Raw genomic sequence first — 18,360 nt, 5'->3', positions numbered from 1 at the left:
TTTATTTTCCTTTCTCTCGATATGACATCGGATCAGACGAATACTTCATATTCATGGAGATTTCTATTTGCTTCGAAACATAAGCGACATTTCTCTGCGTATATTTTCGTTATATATTCACGTTTATATATATATATTCACGTATATATATATATATACACGTTTTGTTTGGCAAGGTGGTAAATGGATGCGTATTGTTGACGTTCTAAAAGTTCTTTCAAGTACGATTTACGCAAGAAGAATATGCTTTTACTTTAATCATTGGAAATATTACGGCGAACCTGATCGGTTTAACACCAATGGACTGACCCGTTCCTGTTTGTATGATTAGGGCGCAGCCTTCGTTCTGGAAGTTCAAATACTTTCAAACAATGCACTCCAAAATCACCCACATCATAGACAGTAGCATAAACGCGCTTGGAGGTTCCTCGATTAAGTCAGCAAAAACGCTTTGCCACTAGCTCGATTATAAATTCTAGCTGTTAATAAGTTAACCTAACATGTTTTTTCATTCCACAATTTTAGGTATGCTTCTTAGATGTATCCACACTTACTTCTACTATCGAACTGTTCTCTTCGTTGGATAGGACGCTTCGGTGAGCTTTCCTTTGTAGTGATTCTAGGTGACGGCTTCTCAATTGTCGGGTCTTGCTATATTACGCGTCGGCGTTACGATACCACTGTGCGTCTCAGGTCGTTTTATTAATGACGCAAAACACTTCCGCTAGTTGTCACCGTCAATGCTCTGGTATTCTCGTCGCTGCCAACCACAAACCTCCCATCTACCCCGAACCCTCGACAGACGAGCAAAGAGAACCCAGCGTCAAAAGGATTTCCTTCGATGAGCCCCATCTAACTTTGGAAGCGGTTTTACATCTCTCCACAGGAAGAAAGGGAAAGGGGTTCAGAGGAAGCCGGGGGCGACTTCCTCTATAATCCTCCGGATACTCAAATTTTCTCTTGAAAAACCAGAGGTATCTTCGCGGGCGAAGAAGTCTCGAATAGACTCGCGTCCGTCGATAGGACTAAAACGAAATAATATCAAGAGGGCATGCAACTTATCTATTTATTTCTACGTACCCCAAGAGAGGTCCACTAGTAACTGGAAAATGCATTATGCACTCCAAGCCTCACTTCCAATTATTTTGCTTGATAATGTGAAACTTACACCGTTGACTCATTATAAAATTATTCGGAGTATTTTTTCACCTACATTATTTTATGTTGTACCCATTGTGGCCTTCGATACCTGTATGTGATACACGGGGCACAATTAGGACAACACGTGTGCTGTCCCGTTGACAGTAGTAGAGTATTGGTATTCTGGAAAGGAATCTAGTTTTGTAGTAGACTCTTTGGGGTTTTATGGAAGATTAATGTGTGTGCGACTCCCAAGTAGAAAAAATCCACGGGGATTACGAGGGAGAAGCGCTGTTACAAACGTTATTGTTTCTATTCAGTTCCTGCTCAGTTCGACGTTTTAGTCCAAAAATAGTTAAAAAAAACTGTTAGGGGAATAGCGATATATAAGCGCATGTTGCATTTGGCACCGGTCTTCATGTGGTAAACTGATGTCAATAATAACTAAATAATGTCAAATAACTAAATAATTTATTTTTATTCCTTGCGGCGTTTTTATCAACAATTTAAAAATAATTCGATTTGTTTAATCCATCGAAGTGTGTAATACTGTTATTCTAGCATAGTTTGAAACTACTGTAGAAACTTTGTCACCTTCAATACATTACGATTTAGATGAAAAATGGAAAATATGGTATTTTTTAATTCAAAGGTAACCAGTGGCAATTTGCTTTTTGTTCAAATGGTATTCAAAAAGAGAGATTTAAGAAGGCCCACTCTTCTGCGGATTCAGTAAGTTATACGTAAGCTGTAATGTAGAATGTTGATTGCAGACGATAAACTATCTTATCTGTGAAGCATTCATATGAAATCTAACTTAAAGTATACATCAAATAGATTTTCTATTTATTTAATGTTTGCTTCTAATTTCATTGAAGTCACTGTGTGCGTACGTATATTCAAAAAACGCTTCGGTCATGATTACGTTTAAAAGTGTGACATCTGAGAGAGAAGGAAGTCGAAAAAATAGGGTTGCTTTTGGAACTTTCCAAAAAAACATTTCATAGTTATTATTTATATACAGGTTAGCGTCCCTTGAAATAAAGAAGGAACTGGAAATAATTTGTTTTTGATCCAATTTTGTATTTCGCTTCTGGTGGAAATGCATTCTTCAGTAATGTCAGATAGATATATATATTTAATCTTTTAATAAACATTACAATAAAATACTGGTACGTTTAATGATAAAGAGGATTAACAAAAAAAAAAAAAAAAAAAACAGATCTACTATAGACAAATGAGTATAGAGTGTTGGTTATGCAAAATGCTCTCGAAATATTAACGCAGCTTTAAGTGGAAATAGAGGACACATAATAGATTGTAAAATAATGTCAAGCTATTACGTTAATATTGCGTCCGATCAAAAAGTTTAATATTGCCAATAGTTTTTATTTAAATCATAATTGCGGAATAGTTGTCACTTGCATCTTCAGAATCTTCTAATTGCTCAATTTTCAGCAAAATTACCAGTTTTAACTGCAGAAGCATACGAATGGCAAGCGGTCCTTTTAGTCATGAGAGGGTTATGGGCCACTTACAAACACTTCAGACTGCGCACTTTCAGTCACTTGCCCACACCTGCTATGGTCGTCAAAGCCCCGTTTCTCATGTGTAAAATTATGGAGCATTTGGAACATGTGACGAAATGCTAATCAACAGGCTATCTCATCGGACAGCTGTAGACGTACGCAACTAGGAAAAATTTTTCGTTGCACGTCACGCTATGTCGGAAGTAAGAAAAGACCGTCTGCGTACGAGAAGTTACAATCAAATCGATGCCAGCAAAATGGAGAAGTCAATGAAGGAGTGCCCTGACTATGCCCTCGAATTTCACTAGTCAAACTTTTCCGTGACTGAACGAACGCTAGACGATTAGAACCACCTGAAAGAGGCTATTGCTTTCTAGAGCTTGATAGAATTGGATGGATAACTCATCGTCCCTTTTTGTTTTCGCCTGCAATACGCACACCACAACTCTCACGTAAAATTCGAACTCGTTCGCTAACGGGCGAGACTGGTCAAGCAACTACAATTGAAAAGCGTGAATGTCAAGGATCCGAAAAAGGATATCCGGATACCCCTAATAATCCAGGAGGACTTGATCGGCACCGGGCAAGTGATGCGCAACAAAAATCTTGTCTGGTACTTCAGAGGATGTAGATCGTTAATATCAGAAAAAAATTGCAGTTACTGCGATTTTAATTTTCCTGCAGCAATGATGACCTTGTGAGAAATACGTGCAGTCCTTAAAACTTTGCTTTGACAAAATAGACAGTGACGTTTTTGCCATTTTCCATCTGTAGCTTGATGGCTTGGGTATGCGGAAGAATATCAAGATTCGTCAAGGAACAACCTCAAATCAAGACATTTGTCTTCCATGTTCGTCATAGACATCAGGTAGGCGTAAACACTCCAAGCAGTCTCCCTGCCACCATGCATGTGGTCTCCATAAAAAAGAAAAGAAAAATTAAATGGCAGTAGCCCAAATAGCGATCAGCAGAGCACGATTTCTTCTTGGACAGCTTTAAATATAGTATTCTCAGCCGGATGAGATTCATAATACAGAAGTACGTTAAAAGTACATAGATAGAGTAGATATGATATCCGCCGCTGAAAAGTTTATTATCCGAGTTCCTTACCCTTTTTAAAGCTGTAATTTAAATCCTGCGCGTGATATTCGGGTTTCCAAGCCTTTTCGCTCTTCGTATTTTCTCATTGAAAAATTACTTAATTGCAAAATCTCTAATCAGGCCACAGTCTGAAACCGTTATATGAACTTTACCTCGAGCAGTCTGCATTCGTGTCTTGTAAGATATGGCGGTATCGATTTAGCTATGTATAGGGATATAATGTCCTAAGATTACAGACATTGGAGTTTTGCTTGATTTCGGAGGTACATCGCCAGTCTTGAAAGGAATATCGTGCACGATTTGTTAGAGTGAAGATGATCTGCTGAAGAACGCACAGTCTTAGCTCTTAGCTTGAACCGCACCCAGCAACGCCTCTTTTAAATATAATGAAGTCATATATTTATGTAGATCCTCGAAATGAACATGCTTAAGCTAACACGGGTGGATTTGACTGAAGCTACGATAGCGAAGAGGTATCGACGCATTAACCTTTAAACCCACTTTAACGTAATATGAACGAAACCTCTAAAAAAAAATAGTCTATGTGCTCGTTGGTTAAGCCATATGTCGAAAAATCCGTTAACTATTTGCCGTCTGTCTCACCAAATACTTTTAAAAGCTACTCAATAGCTAGGAAAGCCGTGGAATGAATCCATTATAAAACAGCATGAATATGTACCTATGCTCTTTCCCGAGTTTGCACTATACAATACGAAAACAATATATAGCAATAACCTAGATAGCATATAAATTATAAAACATCTATGCAATACATCGATGTATCGCATAAGGTTCCCCCAGTCAATTAGGAAGATTGCCATAGGCCTAGTCTTGTTCGTAACATTCTAGGGTTAAGGCTGAGAATTTCGATCCTGTGTTTTCAGATACTATTCCATTAGAAGCGTCGTACAGTATCGGACATGATAAGGAAGTCATTTTAAATTAGTCATTCTTCATCACGGCACGATTCAACGATTTTGATAATTGTTTTAATTTAAAATTGGTACGGAAATACTGCAGAACTAACCGACTATGCTTATCCGCTGCACGATTCGCTAGCATCGGTACCTTGCTAGCAGACGCATGTGATAGAAGATTAAAAATCTTCTGTCATAGGTAGACTTGAGACACGGATTAAGGCAAGCTACTTGTCCTTTGCTTTTAATTTACGACACTATATGATAATCGATCTAGATCTAGGTCAGTCACTGTTTCCATAGTCCTTTTACAGGCTTCAATACCACATTTAGAATGCTTAACTATTAATTAGAAGAGACCGAGCAATATATATTCATGACCTGTCCTAATGATCGGCCTTTTGTCTTTTTGCGGCAGGATCTGCTCAGATTCAGGTTTGAACATAGACTAATTTCATAACATTTCGGTTAGTAAATAAGCGGTCTAATGCTACCTATTCTATTGTAACAACGAACATTTGCTTGCCAGGGCAGCTTAAGCTGCAGGTGACAGAAGACAGCGTGACACGAAGTAACTTGAAGTTTCAACGCTGAAAATGTGTAAATTATATATATTTCATAAATCCTCTATCGTTATTTTTCTTCCATTTTTTCCCCTATGGTTAGTTAGTTTGTTAGTTGTTCTTTTTTTATTCCATCTGTTTCATTTTAAAGGAGACTATATTTGAAATATAGCCCCTTTTTTTTTTTTTTTTTTGTTCTAGTTTAAGTGAACAAATCTTTTCTATCCAGTTAGTTTCCATTTAAAACTTAGCCGACAGTTCAGTTACAGGCCAACACTAAATTCATAGTCCACGTAATCGAGGCCAAAGCCTAGAGGGTCAACATGCATTTAAAAGTCTTGAAATATTCTTCTCAATAGATGGTATCGCGTTTTGATTGAGATCGCATATATGGTATATACGGACAGATGCCAAATGAAACCCAGATACCTAGCCATGATATGAATTACTGGTGCTTTTTGCTTATGATCTGATGAAGACTAGGATCCGCAGTGCATATACATTCAGTTACAATAGCAAGTATAGTATACGATCTAATTCATTCCTGAAGCATGTCGGATGTAAGAAAGGTACAAACTAAATAAATCTGTAACAAAGAGTAGAAAATTGTTTATTACTGCTGTTTTATCTTTATCTAACCTCTGGTAGAATTTAACCGTGTGAGCATTTCGTAGTCTATAGCGGACAGCAGGTTATTACAAGTTACAGAATATATTTTCGTAGCTAATGCCACATAAAGAGCCCAGTTTCGTTCCCAGGCAGCATTAATTTTCAAAAAGCATTGGCTTTATGAAATACTTTGTGCAAGATGGCATATTGTGCTTCATTTTTTTGAAAACGTAAACCGTGAATCCAGACAAGTAACTATCGAGTACGATCTCATTTTGGCATGCTAGATAGTAGCATAACGAAATGTAGATCTGCTTTAAATATCGCATAAACAGCCATCATATCAGTCTGCACAAATCTATCGAGATCGAATGATTAGCAGGTTCATAAGGTACATCGCTGCGGCCCTTTAAAAGGAGACGGCCAGCTTTCCTATCGACCAAAACAGCCGACGCGTTTAAATGATCTGCAGTAACTACAGACATTGTCCAAGCGTCGGCTACACGTAAACCCTTTGCTCTTGGCCGCATACCTTGTTTCGGCCATCAAGAACTGCCATTGGGTCGTCGACCTGTTCTATAGTATACGTTCCGCAGGAAGATGCTAATGGATCGCCAGACATCCGAAATACTCATCAGAAAAAGAGTTCTTCTTCACCTATGCTTTGAATGCATTACATGCCCCATCTGTTTGCCCGCACTGACGGCTGTCTGAGGATCGGTAGGATAACTAGAGAACTTCGAATCAACAAGCAGATGTGCTGTGCCTTGGTGTTTGCTAATCGCACCTTTCAACGACTGGTCAAAGGTTGGATAATTGAAACCATTCTTAAATCTATTCTCTGTCTGGGTAATCCGTAGAGCGCATCCTTTACATCTTGACGCGAGTCATTATCGATAAGTATATTTTTCGCAGCACGTATAACCTTTATATCGAGCCGTTTTTTAACATTGGGGAATTTATTAGCAGATAAGATACTACTAGTTGCAAACCAGATCTCCATCCGATAAACGGGATTATCCAGTCAGGCATCCACTGATGGAAATCGACGCCATCTTGTTGATCAAGAATTCCTGTTTCGGGCAGTTCAGTAACGAGTCTACTGAATCCAAAGTAGTCCTGAAGATTTCGGCTTACTCCCGGCAGATGGTGAATGGGAAGAATTTCGTACTGTTTGAGGTAGTGCCGATAACAGGGAAAATTTGAAGCAGAGGCAGTCCCAAAGCTCCTGCGGAGAGATTGGTTTCAAGAACGGTATGCGCCACATTGAAGAGACCGTGGCAAAGGAAACGCGTCCCGACCATACAGTTGTCTTGCATTAATACCTTCATAACTTGTGCATGTAAACGTACATCGAGTTGTGGCGTTAGTCTGATGCGAGAAAAATCATAAACTTGTCTAAAGGACTTGTCTTCCATCTTTTGATATTTAACCTGGAATAGTCGTAGCTCTAATGGCTTCTGTCATTGTTTTCAAAGCCGATTGGCTCCTAAAGCGCTCTGTACATAGAATTTTAGCAAGATGAGGCTTACTGTGCATAATGAGAACTGAAAGGCCGGAACGCCCGTAGTACTATTCGCTAACCTGAGAATCTATAAAAAGCCTCTATCTATTTAAAGAGCTTCATCGTTCTACCAGAACTCCAACCGTGGGGTCCATGTTCAATCCTCCAGGAGTTATAATCCTCTTAATTATTCTTTTAAAAGGCAATCGAATTTAAACTTGAGTTTACTCCTAGGATACGGCCTGCAGCAATTATGCGAGCTTGGTCTTCAGGAGACTGTATAGATATGTTCTGTGGCACACCCTTATACCCAGTCGTAACGATAATTGTTATGTAGTAAATAAACCAAGTATAACACCTCAAGGTAACGAAGGAAATTATCTTGGCTTAATCAAGAACATTTTAACGGATTTCTTAAAACTCAAAGGTTTTTTTATTCGGCACCTCGTTGTACGTCCGCCAGCAATCATAAAATCATGATGTCTTCAACGTCTGTCCTATTGAAACTAGCATGGAACGGCACTGCAAGTCGCTATCGTAGCGATAAGCTACGAAAATAACAACATGCTGATGGTTCAAGGCTATACCTAACTGTCAACCAACAAAATCTATAGGAATAACGAGATAGCAGGCTCATTTTGTTTTGAGAGTGATCTTAAGCGGCTGACCTGAATGCCACTTAAATATATTCGATCCAACTACGGATCAACTGGTGATCGGCTACGAACATGGGGGAGCGTTATGAGTAAAGGGCTTCAAGTCAAACTTGGTATTTTTGAAACATCTGTTTTGGGTTCAAGTAACCAGAGGAAAGTAATTAACGTCCTTCCTTTCGCAGTTCTTTGATACTGTTACTTCACTAATACTGTGAATAGTACAAAGCTGTCACTGCAATAATCACATAAAAAGTTATATGTCAAGATCGAAATTGGGGCGTAACGCGGTTTTATCAGCTTTTTGAGAACAATGCATTCATATATAGCTTTGATGGGCAAGACCTATAAAAATAGAGGTTTCTAGCAAATTGGTCATCATTTTGTGAAAATCAGTGTAATAAGACCCAAGATATCCTTCGGTATTTTATTTATTTATCCGATACTCCAACATAGAGCTTCGTGTTAATAATAAATTTCTTTATTCCAAAAATTGACGCCCCATGGCAGCACCGCGTGTAAAACTCGAAATATTTAATCTAGTCACCAACCAGAGGACGTGTTTATCATTTAAAATGTCTAGATATCAAAAATGCTACTAAAGAGCTTTTGATTCTGCGAATTCTATAACGACCGTTCCTCTGAATTTATCTGAGAAGCTATACAAATACACTAGTATTTCATAAGTATTATGAAATGTCTTTTGAGAAAAGGGTGGGAGGTGCGGATACCCTAAACGACGATACAAACGTGACTGACGAAATTCGCACATAAATTGATGTCAATTTAATATGAAACGAAGCAAATCAGTATCACGATACATCATTTTATTAAGAATATTTATCAGGATTTGCACACGAGCGCCGTTAATACAAGATCGATCGATCGATATATCGAGATACGAAGTCAGATTTTCGATTACAGATATCTATTTTAGGGTTCATAAAATCGCAACAACGTAACAACAGGTATGAGCCACCATCGAGACCCAGTGATAGTACAATAAAATTTCGGTCACCTCTCAACTTTTCCACAAAGCATAGGCGTCATGGCCGTGAACCTCTGGAAGTATCGTGCCGTTTTCGCTATGACCAAAAAGGTCGTATTTATTCGACTGCACGTTGCGTACATCAAGCCTGCCAGTAGGACATATTATTCTATCGCTGTACGGTTCTGGGTAACCGAAACTAGTACTCACATTATTCCAGTTACAGGGGACTATCTGATGCGATATAAGCGGGGGCATTGTCGCCTGGTTTCCACAGCAGCCAAACTTTTTTTTTTTGAACACATTTTTGGATCTCGTCTAAACCAGTCGCTTCTCATTGGGAGTTGTGCATTTAGTTAACTAGTATATATTTGTCTAGCTGTTTCTGATTAGTTAATTTTGCCAATTCAGCTATTTTTGTCCGACGCTCCCCCGACTGATCGATAAAGTGTAAAAGAGCTTTCAGCGCTCGAACACGCACAAAGTAATCACTCCTTGTTGTTATGTCACTCGTAACTGAAATGGCCTATCCAATGGTTCTGTTGAAGTGGGAAGATTTAGCTATCACCAGATTATAATGCCACTCTCTTCACTGCTCAAGATAGTCTTCAAAGCGAAGTGCATACCTAATTTCATCACAAGCATTATTATTCTGATAATAATATTCGTCATTTTCAAGGCTCGAGGTATTCCTTGGTAATGAGTGCGATTCGACTGACTCTGATCAAGACATTAATTGGTCTCGTAAACTATATAGGTGCCACGTACGTAACCGTGCCTTGGCCATTAGTGGTGGGCGTCTGAAATCTACGATTCAAGTGAATGTTTGCCCTGCTCTTTGGCTGACAATGCTATGTATGAGCGAAACGGCAAGCAGTGGTGCTATTAATCATTTTTCAGTATGTATGTATTTGGGGTGAATCAAGTGACTTTTTAGGACTTGAGCTGCGGCACAAGCACACCTTTCTCCTGCAACGTTCGGTAATTACTGTCTATATATTTCATATCGCCTTCAAAACGAAAACGGTGACAAGAAAATCTATAACGTCGTACATGGCGCTATCTTGTACATATCTAGCTCTTATATCACATATATTTCCCAATGACATGTTATTAATGCAATTTTTTTTTGTTAATGTTGATTTGTGTTTATCTTGTCAAAAGGAACCATAGCGTCTTGTCGACATGCAGATGATATTATGTTCAGCGTTTTCAACTTCTAGTAAAGGTAGCTTTTCAGTAGCTCACCTCGACCCCTTTCTTTTAGCTGTCGTCTTGATATATAATTTATTTAGTCCTATTTCATGACAAGCACTTAAACACCAATTGTGAGGAAAACTGCCTTCGCTTCTGAAGATTACCCTATATGGAAACTGAATTCCAGAGAAGCATAACAGAAGTTAGCAGAATGAAGCTTGTTGCTAGGATTAGATGGGGAAAGCCTTTGGCCCCAAAACTATTGAGGTCGTTGGGACATTGCTTTTGATTTAGTGAAATGGGTTCATGCGTAAATTTAAAAGTGAACACAAGTGGATATCAATTGTTTTTGATGTACACACCTGTATACAGAAATCTAGAACAGTTGTCAGCTGTGGGCCGCCCCGCAAGTTGCAACCTATTTTGAAAGATGGTGCGTGAAAGATCGGTGGATCTCATCACCTCACGTTCAGTTGGAGAGAAAGCACCTTGAAACGCCATGAAATGAAAGGAACGGTGTGAACTTTAAGGAAGAACACAATTTAGCTTAAGGCCATTTCTCTTCCGAAGACACTTTTTCGAACTTGTTCTTGAAAGAGCTGCCTTCCGCGTCCCAGAGTTTTTCTTACTTTTATATATACGCAGACGATTGGGGTACGGCGTGAACCCGTTGTGAAGTAACTAACGTACATGACATTGAATAAAAGCGTTGACGTTTCTATGACAACACATAGTTTACGTTTTTATAGCTTGTAGAAGAGGCACAACCTAATCAGATAATTTTCTTTTTTTTTTTTTAACAGATCACTGCAACGGTAGATGTGCTCCCCATCGCAGTGCCCGATTTTGTTGTAAAGGATGTAAGGATAAAAATAAATTATGCCATATTCTGACATCAAACTCAGGACATAGCTTCGTTTAAGTACTCGTTATTTGGTTGCATTTTAGGTTTACTTACTTTTTTTGTCTTTGATCCGTGTTTTGTTGTACTTACTGCCCCCTCCTCCAAAGTACCGCTACAGCTAGCCAATAAGTCCATGCATTTACATCTACAAACAAACAAAACATGTGACTATACTGCGATGTAATTTCGGTCAATCATATTTCCGTCACCGATTACTCTGTCAACCGAACGTTTCTAACATATAGCTTAGATTAGGCCACTAGCACGTTCTCCGCGTAATAATTCTAAATAAATGTATAAATGATTCTAAAATAAGAAATAAATAAATGTAGCTTTTTTCATTCTTGCCACCTCGACCGACCTCTACCTTGGTGGCGCGCGGCTTACCGCGATACGTTGGAGCGATTAGCAGAACTCGTCCGTCACTCTTTTTTGCTCCGTCCGCCCTTGCCTTTCGTTCGCTCTTGACCGCGCAGTATGACCGTACTTCCTTGTCGCTCTGGCACAAAAAGATTCCTGACCCACCTGTTCCGGTGACTTAAGATCTTCGTCTATCGTTACTGCTACAGGCCAGCGTTGCTACAACCTAGCCTACGGCTGCTCTCTCAGGCCGTCGATCGTGGAAGTCACTGACGAACAAGGTTTCTCCCGGCAGCAACTCTTGAAGACCACCACCATGATTATCCTGATGTCGGTTCGATCGTTGCGTCCAAGCAGGCCAAGCCAGACGTCATCGGCTCTGAGTTTATCCCCATTTCTGCACAGGATCCTGTTTGTTCAATTAACAATCAGTACAACATCTATCCTGCTTCGGTCGAAGAGGTCGATCTCTTCGGACGCAGCCCACGGCCACCCTGGCAGAGTGCTCCAATATCCAGACGCTTGAAGAGGAGAAGTCGTCGAAAGGGAATCTAGAGGATGTGGGGATAGCAGCAGGGGGATACGACGGGGGAATACAGACGACACTATCTTGATGAAGGTCGAGAATTATCGGCTAATACTGGACGCACCCCCCATTATCGCTGTGGCCTCTGACGCCGCCGTACATCGAACCGGCGCACGAATATCTGTACTAGATCTTTTAGATTCCTATTTTCTTCCAACTTGTTCTCTGAAAAGACGCAAGTGTTAAAAACACTTATCAAAAACACAAAGTTAAAGGATGACGTATTTCATTTGTGTGAGAAAGTGTGTATATAGCGATCGTAAGACCAGTCCAATAGTGGCATCGTTAAAATCACTATGGTAGAAATCACTCGTAGTTCTCTTGGCTGTGTTATTACCCCCTGCAAAGTCTAAAGCTTTATTCAAACTATTTTTGCATAGAATAATAGCAGGTTCAGTGAATGACAGGAAAAGTGGTGTGATTGTGTGGAGCTAACAACGACAGGCGACTGATATTCAGTTACGGAATAAAGACAGCACATCAACGGTCAGGAGACTGTTGTGACCACAGAAGCTGGTCGCTAGCTAAAGATATTAGTTGCACATGGTGGCAAGCCTTACCATTTTTATATTAACCGAGAATCTATAAAGGGATATGCGAGAAAGCAGACGCAAGGGCAAATGATGCCCCATTCTTGTCCCGGCCTAAATAAAAATGCGATTATTACCTCGTTTTCCTAGCATAGCTATTCGTTGCCGATTCCTCTTGCAGGCCGAAAGGGCTAGAAGTGTCTGGTATAGCTGACTGCGACGAGTTTATCCCCTGCCATGACTGTGCAAAGGACCTGAAAAAGCACTCGATGACAAACATCGTATAAAAAACGAACTTTTCTTTTTTTTTTTTTTTTTTTTGGCATATTCTTCCCCACGCGGTGGTGTTATCGATGCGTAGAAATTTACACGGGGTCGGAGCGCACAGTGCGTCAGTACACACGATTCAGACTGAAGTGATGAGGCCATGCCAAGTCATCTGTGAAACTAGTTCGAAGTAGATATTATGATTTTTTTTACTACAAATTATCAATGAGCAAACAGATTGCATAACAGTTTGTCGTTTATTCAATTTTTTGTTATGCCCAGTATATCCGAATCTTGGGCCTGTTAACGTTTTTCGAAAAAAGTATGCCTAAATTTTTTTCTAAATATATTCCTAAATAAATTTTTCCTAAAGGAAAGCAGAATATTTATTTTTATAAATGCAAACGATTTTAAGGCAAAAATTGTATTTGCGTTGTTGTAAGGACGATAACGTTAGGCGTACCCTCGATGCCTTTGGTAGCCTAAGAGATTATTGTAATTCTGAGTGAGCAGGTCCTTTGTTTCACATATTTGAAGTCATGGTACATAGTCATAGCAGACTTAATTTGATAGCAATAAACCATATCAAGATGGCAGGATATTCTATTAGTCTCCACCTATTTTATTAAAAAGCTCAAACCTCTTTTCACCTGATCTCCTGCATGATTGGCAGAATCTAAAAATAAATATCCGTGAAGAGTATGAATGATCGCATGTTCTATAGCTTAGTAACCATCACAGCAGATCGTTCACTACCTAAAAACAATAAATCAGCAATATTTTATTACTCTCAACTTGAAAAAGTCGAAGGTTCTTCATCATACATCATTTGCACCAGCCGTCGCCTTAAGGGATCACTGCATGAGGCGAAGATTTTGTTGGGCTGTCCGTCGTTCCACATAAGATATTCTAAAACATTGTCTATCAAAACCTACATGAATACTTTAAACGCCTCTTTGTTTTGCACCGGTATTACACGTTTGGCATGTGTATCCATATCGTAACTTCTAAAGAATAACTTCAGCTATGGAGGACTATGCAGATTAAATGCGATAGAATTCTGGTACCCAATTTTAAGCCACCTCTACTGATCTTGGTGCCGCGAAATAAGTGCTACCACGTGTGACCTCTACTTCGGCTAACCTACGATCTTCTCGCATTAATTAACTAAGAGAAGTACCAAATCGCTAATTATAAAAATTGAGCCATCTAACGGTCACCCACGTCATCTCATAACCCAGACACTGCGCAAAGAGATTATGCGATCGAAGTAACGGCTTCAGGCAGGCAAACATTAAATGATTCCCTGCTTGTATAATGTCTAGTATTTATAAACATTTAGTGTACAGCAGAACTATGCTACCGTTATGGGTAAACGTGTTCTCTAAGCATTAACAATATGGGAAAGATACATTTTAGTGCCGTTTAATGAACGATTCTATGATTGGCACGCTTAATGCTAACGTAGAGATATCAAGGAAGTCAACTATCTACTAGCTAGGCCTTATTCAGCATTTGGAATATTTTGGTCATGCTATTCCTCATTTTACCTGCACACTATTATCGTAAGCTTTCAATATTTGCGTAGAACTTCGCAAGCGATGGTTACCTCCCCGTTAACGTCAATTAACTAGATTAAACAAGCTTTGGGGGTGCGTTGGGTTACACTCTACATGGGCTAAGACACCTCGAGACATAAACAAATGAAAATTCGACTGAAAAACTCTTTCTTACACAGCTCATTGTCCAGACGCGTGTACGGCATATTACAAATCGAAGTGTATTAAGCCAATTCGATGTGTAAACCGGTCCTCTATTTCTCATCGTCCTCGCCGCTCTGCCACAGAGTCAACATATTGCTTGATTATTCTGCAGTCTTTAACTATTTCAAAGATCAGAGTGAAGTAAAGAAAATTTTTCTTTTTTGAAAATAACTAATGTAAGAGGATTGTCTCTAATATATATAAGATTTGAAATTGTCCCTTAAGGGAAGAATCCGCAAGGGCAAACACAAACGGAAATATGGGAATGAAGGAGAAAACACTTACTCATATAGAACGAGAGAAGTTGCTTGGTTAACATCTGTGTCGAGCGGTAACGGTACTACAAATGAAGCGCGTCGACAAAACCTTTGTTCCTCTAAAATGTTCAACACACACATTACGTATCGACATCGAGTTTCTTATTTAAAATCATAAACCATAAGCACTTTATCATTTGGTATATAAAATAAACTTTAAACCGTGAAAAACCTGAGATTGCTTGATCATGCCTTAAAAAAGTAGGAATTTAACTAGATTTGTCGGATTGTTTGACGGACCGTTTCGCCGTTGGCCAGCTACACAGAGGTTGCAAAAGGACTATTGTGAACAAATGGCTCTCTGGACAACATATATAATTGTGGGACGTGATGCATCTCTGCGTATGTTCAGCTAAGCGATCCAAGTTTCGAACTAGATTTATCCAGATAGTTTGATATCGGGACGATCCAGATTCTGGCCAAGCGGAATAACATGGCCACGATGCGAAATATCCAAGGCCCTGAAGTGAGCTCAAGGTTGGTCCAGCCGAAAGGAGAAGTTGGTCAGAAAGTGGACGAACCCTTGCCCCAGGGCACACGGTACAGTGGCAGACTCCTTTGCAGTCCGTACCGTACCGTAACCGGACTTCGTTGACGGACTTTTGCGGAAGTGGGCTGGTACGTCCTGAAGGGGGATGAGATTAGGTTAAAAAGTAGACCCCGTTCGAGTTCCTATGGTATCGCACTCTGAAAACTCGACCCATTACTTGCCTCCAGTATGACAGCGTTCCTATTCCGACCAATACGAACCTCCTTCGAACTAGTCTACTGCTATAGCCCCGCTAGTTTCCTTCAACTGACTTGTGCTAAGGACGAATAATAGAATATTCAAATATTGTTTACATATCTTATATTTTGGTAAAAAAAAGAACGCAAATCGGATGCATACGAACTGGTCATAGGTACTCCGCAAACATATCGATTAGACATAGACTGATAGCTGGGCTAAGCAAATGGGGTTGTATCTATCGTTATCTCCAACGATCCAAGTAAATTAAAGCCCCAAGGAAATTGTCTTTTCGAGAGAATGGATCTTGATTCAGACGGTACGCGCTACGGATGTTTTAACTAGGCTTTCATAGCTCTTGAGCTGTACGTCCTTAAGCAAAACACATCGCCAGTGAACGTCTATGTAAATGAGTTATCAACATTGCTAGATCTGCTTCTGACAAAATACACATAATCCTAAATCTAGTTGTGTGTCAAGCGTTATTTTTTCACCCTCGAATAATAACACATTATTATATTTCACTAAACAATACTGATTGTTTACATGCACCCTAATTATAACTTAGGGTGGATATGCGGAGCGAAAGAAAGGGTGTTGCAACCTCTGACTTCTGCAAACTATCGCATCTTGTAGCTCGAAACGAATAAAATGACGTTTAATAGCACCTTTAAATAACTTATAATGGAATACTTCCAGTGATTAGCTCGCGAAAGCCAAATATATGATTCTTCACTTTCATTGAGTAAGGAACAAGCAGTCTACCATAGAACTGGTAAGATGTAGTCTGAGTGGAGTTGCGATTCGGGAACGGCACAGCTTCAGGGATAATTCGGAATATGTTTACAAGTGAATACGTTGACCATTGCATAGACTTGGCGAATGTTAAATTTTGAAATATAAGTTTGTCCTGTTACTCACCGCAGGATTTATGTGCCTATTCCTTCACCCTCGACCTGCCAATGTCACTCAGCATTAAAAAATGCTGCAGATCTGCTGTGTCATAAAATGAAAATCGGTTTATTCTATTCAAACCTACTATTTGTTCAACTACGAATATCAACACTCCTCCGCCGTTGTGGTGGCACCGTAAACGAGTCGTGGAAGGGTCAACAGTAAATCTTACGCTGTCCCAGGTTCTGTACAAGTTACTACTTAAATAGATCACAGAAGCCCGATTACGTTTTGATCGGGTTACGCTCTGCATCAAATAAGCCTGTTTATGTTCGTGTTGTCTCACTCTTCGGTTTAAGCTTCACCAACTTCACACACGATAACTACTATACGATAAGCGCTATCATATAAAGCATATATTGTATGGGACTCAAGTTTATAGCATGAGCTATTTTGAAAAAGAAATATTGATTTCTTTTTATATTGATATTTATTAGAGCAGATAGGTGGAACATCTTGAATGTTTTCTTTTGTCTCGTACAATAATCTCTTGGGGAGTACTAAACCTCTCATCAAACTCGACAACCCTCTTGGTTGGGCATTTGTCACTGAGTACTCGCATTTATAAGCATATCTGCTTCTTTGAGTGAGTGAACGAGCCGCATACTCGAACAAGTCTCATCCTACGCAGCATTATGGCGAGGATGATATTTAAATCCATTTTACTTTTTTGTTCATTCCGGATTCTTCGCTTGCTTTCCATACCCGCCTTTCTCTCAATACCATCACACTTTTTGCCAGGAGATGTCTAATGCTCCGACGCCAATGGCGTCGGATGTTTTGTCTGAGGTTATCGCTACCGTACGGTACAGGTAAAGTTAACTGAGCTTATCTAGTAGCGTACGACTTATCGTTGTTTACGTTCGATTAGCTTGACTTCTCGTCATGTTAATCCCTCGCTTGAAGTGGCATTGATATGTCGTTTCGCATCTCATCATTTTCATTCTCTCACATAGATCTGTTTCCTTCCTTCAAAATTCCTAACACGACTGGCAATAATTATTTCTTCGTCTCCTTTGAAAAAAGATTCAAAAGAAATTGAACCAGAAGGTCAACGCATGAAACAAAAGCTTTGCAAATACTTCATACAGAAAGGAGAACTTATCGTTCGATGTCGTCAGTGCTGAGTCCTTTCTCTAAGAACGAAGTTGTTGAGCGGATCGATACTTTATAATGCAGGCTAACAGCTCAGTTTTCCCTAAAGAAAATTACGAGTGTTCTATACATTGTGTATTTTTATGTTAAGGTATAGCTTTACCTAACTTAAATGTGATTTACTATTTTAGCTACATTTGCTACCTAAAAATCGAGCTTTCTCAATAGGATAGTTTTGCATCTTTACAAAAGACTACCTAAGTCTAATCTTTTTTTCACTGTCCTGGTGGCCGAAGGCTCAAAACAGCTAGGTCGACGCACTCAATTCGATCCTTTACAAAGTGCAACACGGCTGTAGTGTGCACGTTTTTGATCGACTATCTAAAAACTTAATTTCTCTTTGATGAACAAATCTCGTTTCGATGACACAGAGACAAAATAATATTCACAAATTCAAAATCCTTAGTTGTACTTCAGTAACTAATCGTATAGATTCTATTTTGGGATAAACACTGATCGTTCGTTGAGGCTGTCGCACCAGACCCTACCCGCTTACTCGACCCAGACCATTCGGCCGAGGTCGAACCTATTCAGTATAAAAATCATAAACGCAGAATATACTAAAAAAGGCAAATATATTAGGCCTCTATAGGAGA

At 39.4% G+C, this 18,360-nt stretch overlaps 1 protein-coding gene across 10 annotated transcripts in view; it reads right to left on the bottom strand.

Annotated features, from left to right (window-relative positions):
* LOC111254522 (uncharacterized) overlaps window positions 1-18,360 on the bottom strand; it is a 126,154-nt gene continuing 107,794 nt past the window's right edge. The window contains exons 2-9 of one of the 10 annotated variants that reach the window (XM_086973983.1): window positions 15,450-15,553; window positions 14,897-14,987; window positions 14,583-14,685; window positions 13,499-13,604; window positions 12,719-13,028; window positions 11,493-12,216; window positions 11,160-11,250; window positions 5,055-10,689 (exon numbers count right to left, since the gene is read on the bottom strand). In XM_086973983.1, the coding sequence (XP_086830109.1) occupies window positions 13,584-13,604; window positions 14,583-14,685; window positions 14,897-14,987; window positions 15,450-15,553 (319 nt within the window). In that variant the 3' untranslated portion in view covers window positions 5,055-10,689; window positions 11,160-11,250; window positions 11,493-12,216; window positions 12,719-13,028; window positions 13,499-13,583. Of the gene's footprint in view, window positions 1,026-5,054; window positions 10,690-11,159; window positions 11,251-11,492; window positions 12,217-12,718; window positions 14,731-14,896; window positions 15,554-18,360 lie in introns of those variants that run through there. The other 9 variants (XM_086973982.1, XM_086973984.1, XM_086973981.1 and 6 more) reach the window with 9 other exon arrangements.

The sequence above is a fragment of the Varroa destructor genome, unplaced genomic scaffold, assembly GCF_002443255.2.
Source record: "Varroa destructor unplaced genomic scaffold, Vdes_3.0 BEIS01000007.1, whole genome shotgun sequence".
Taxonomy (NCBI): domain Eukaryota; kingdom Metazoa; phylum Arthropoda; class Arachnida; order Mesostigmata; family Varroidae; genus Varroa; species Varroa destructor.
This window is presented reverse-complemented; position numbering and strand designations above follow the sequence as displayed.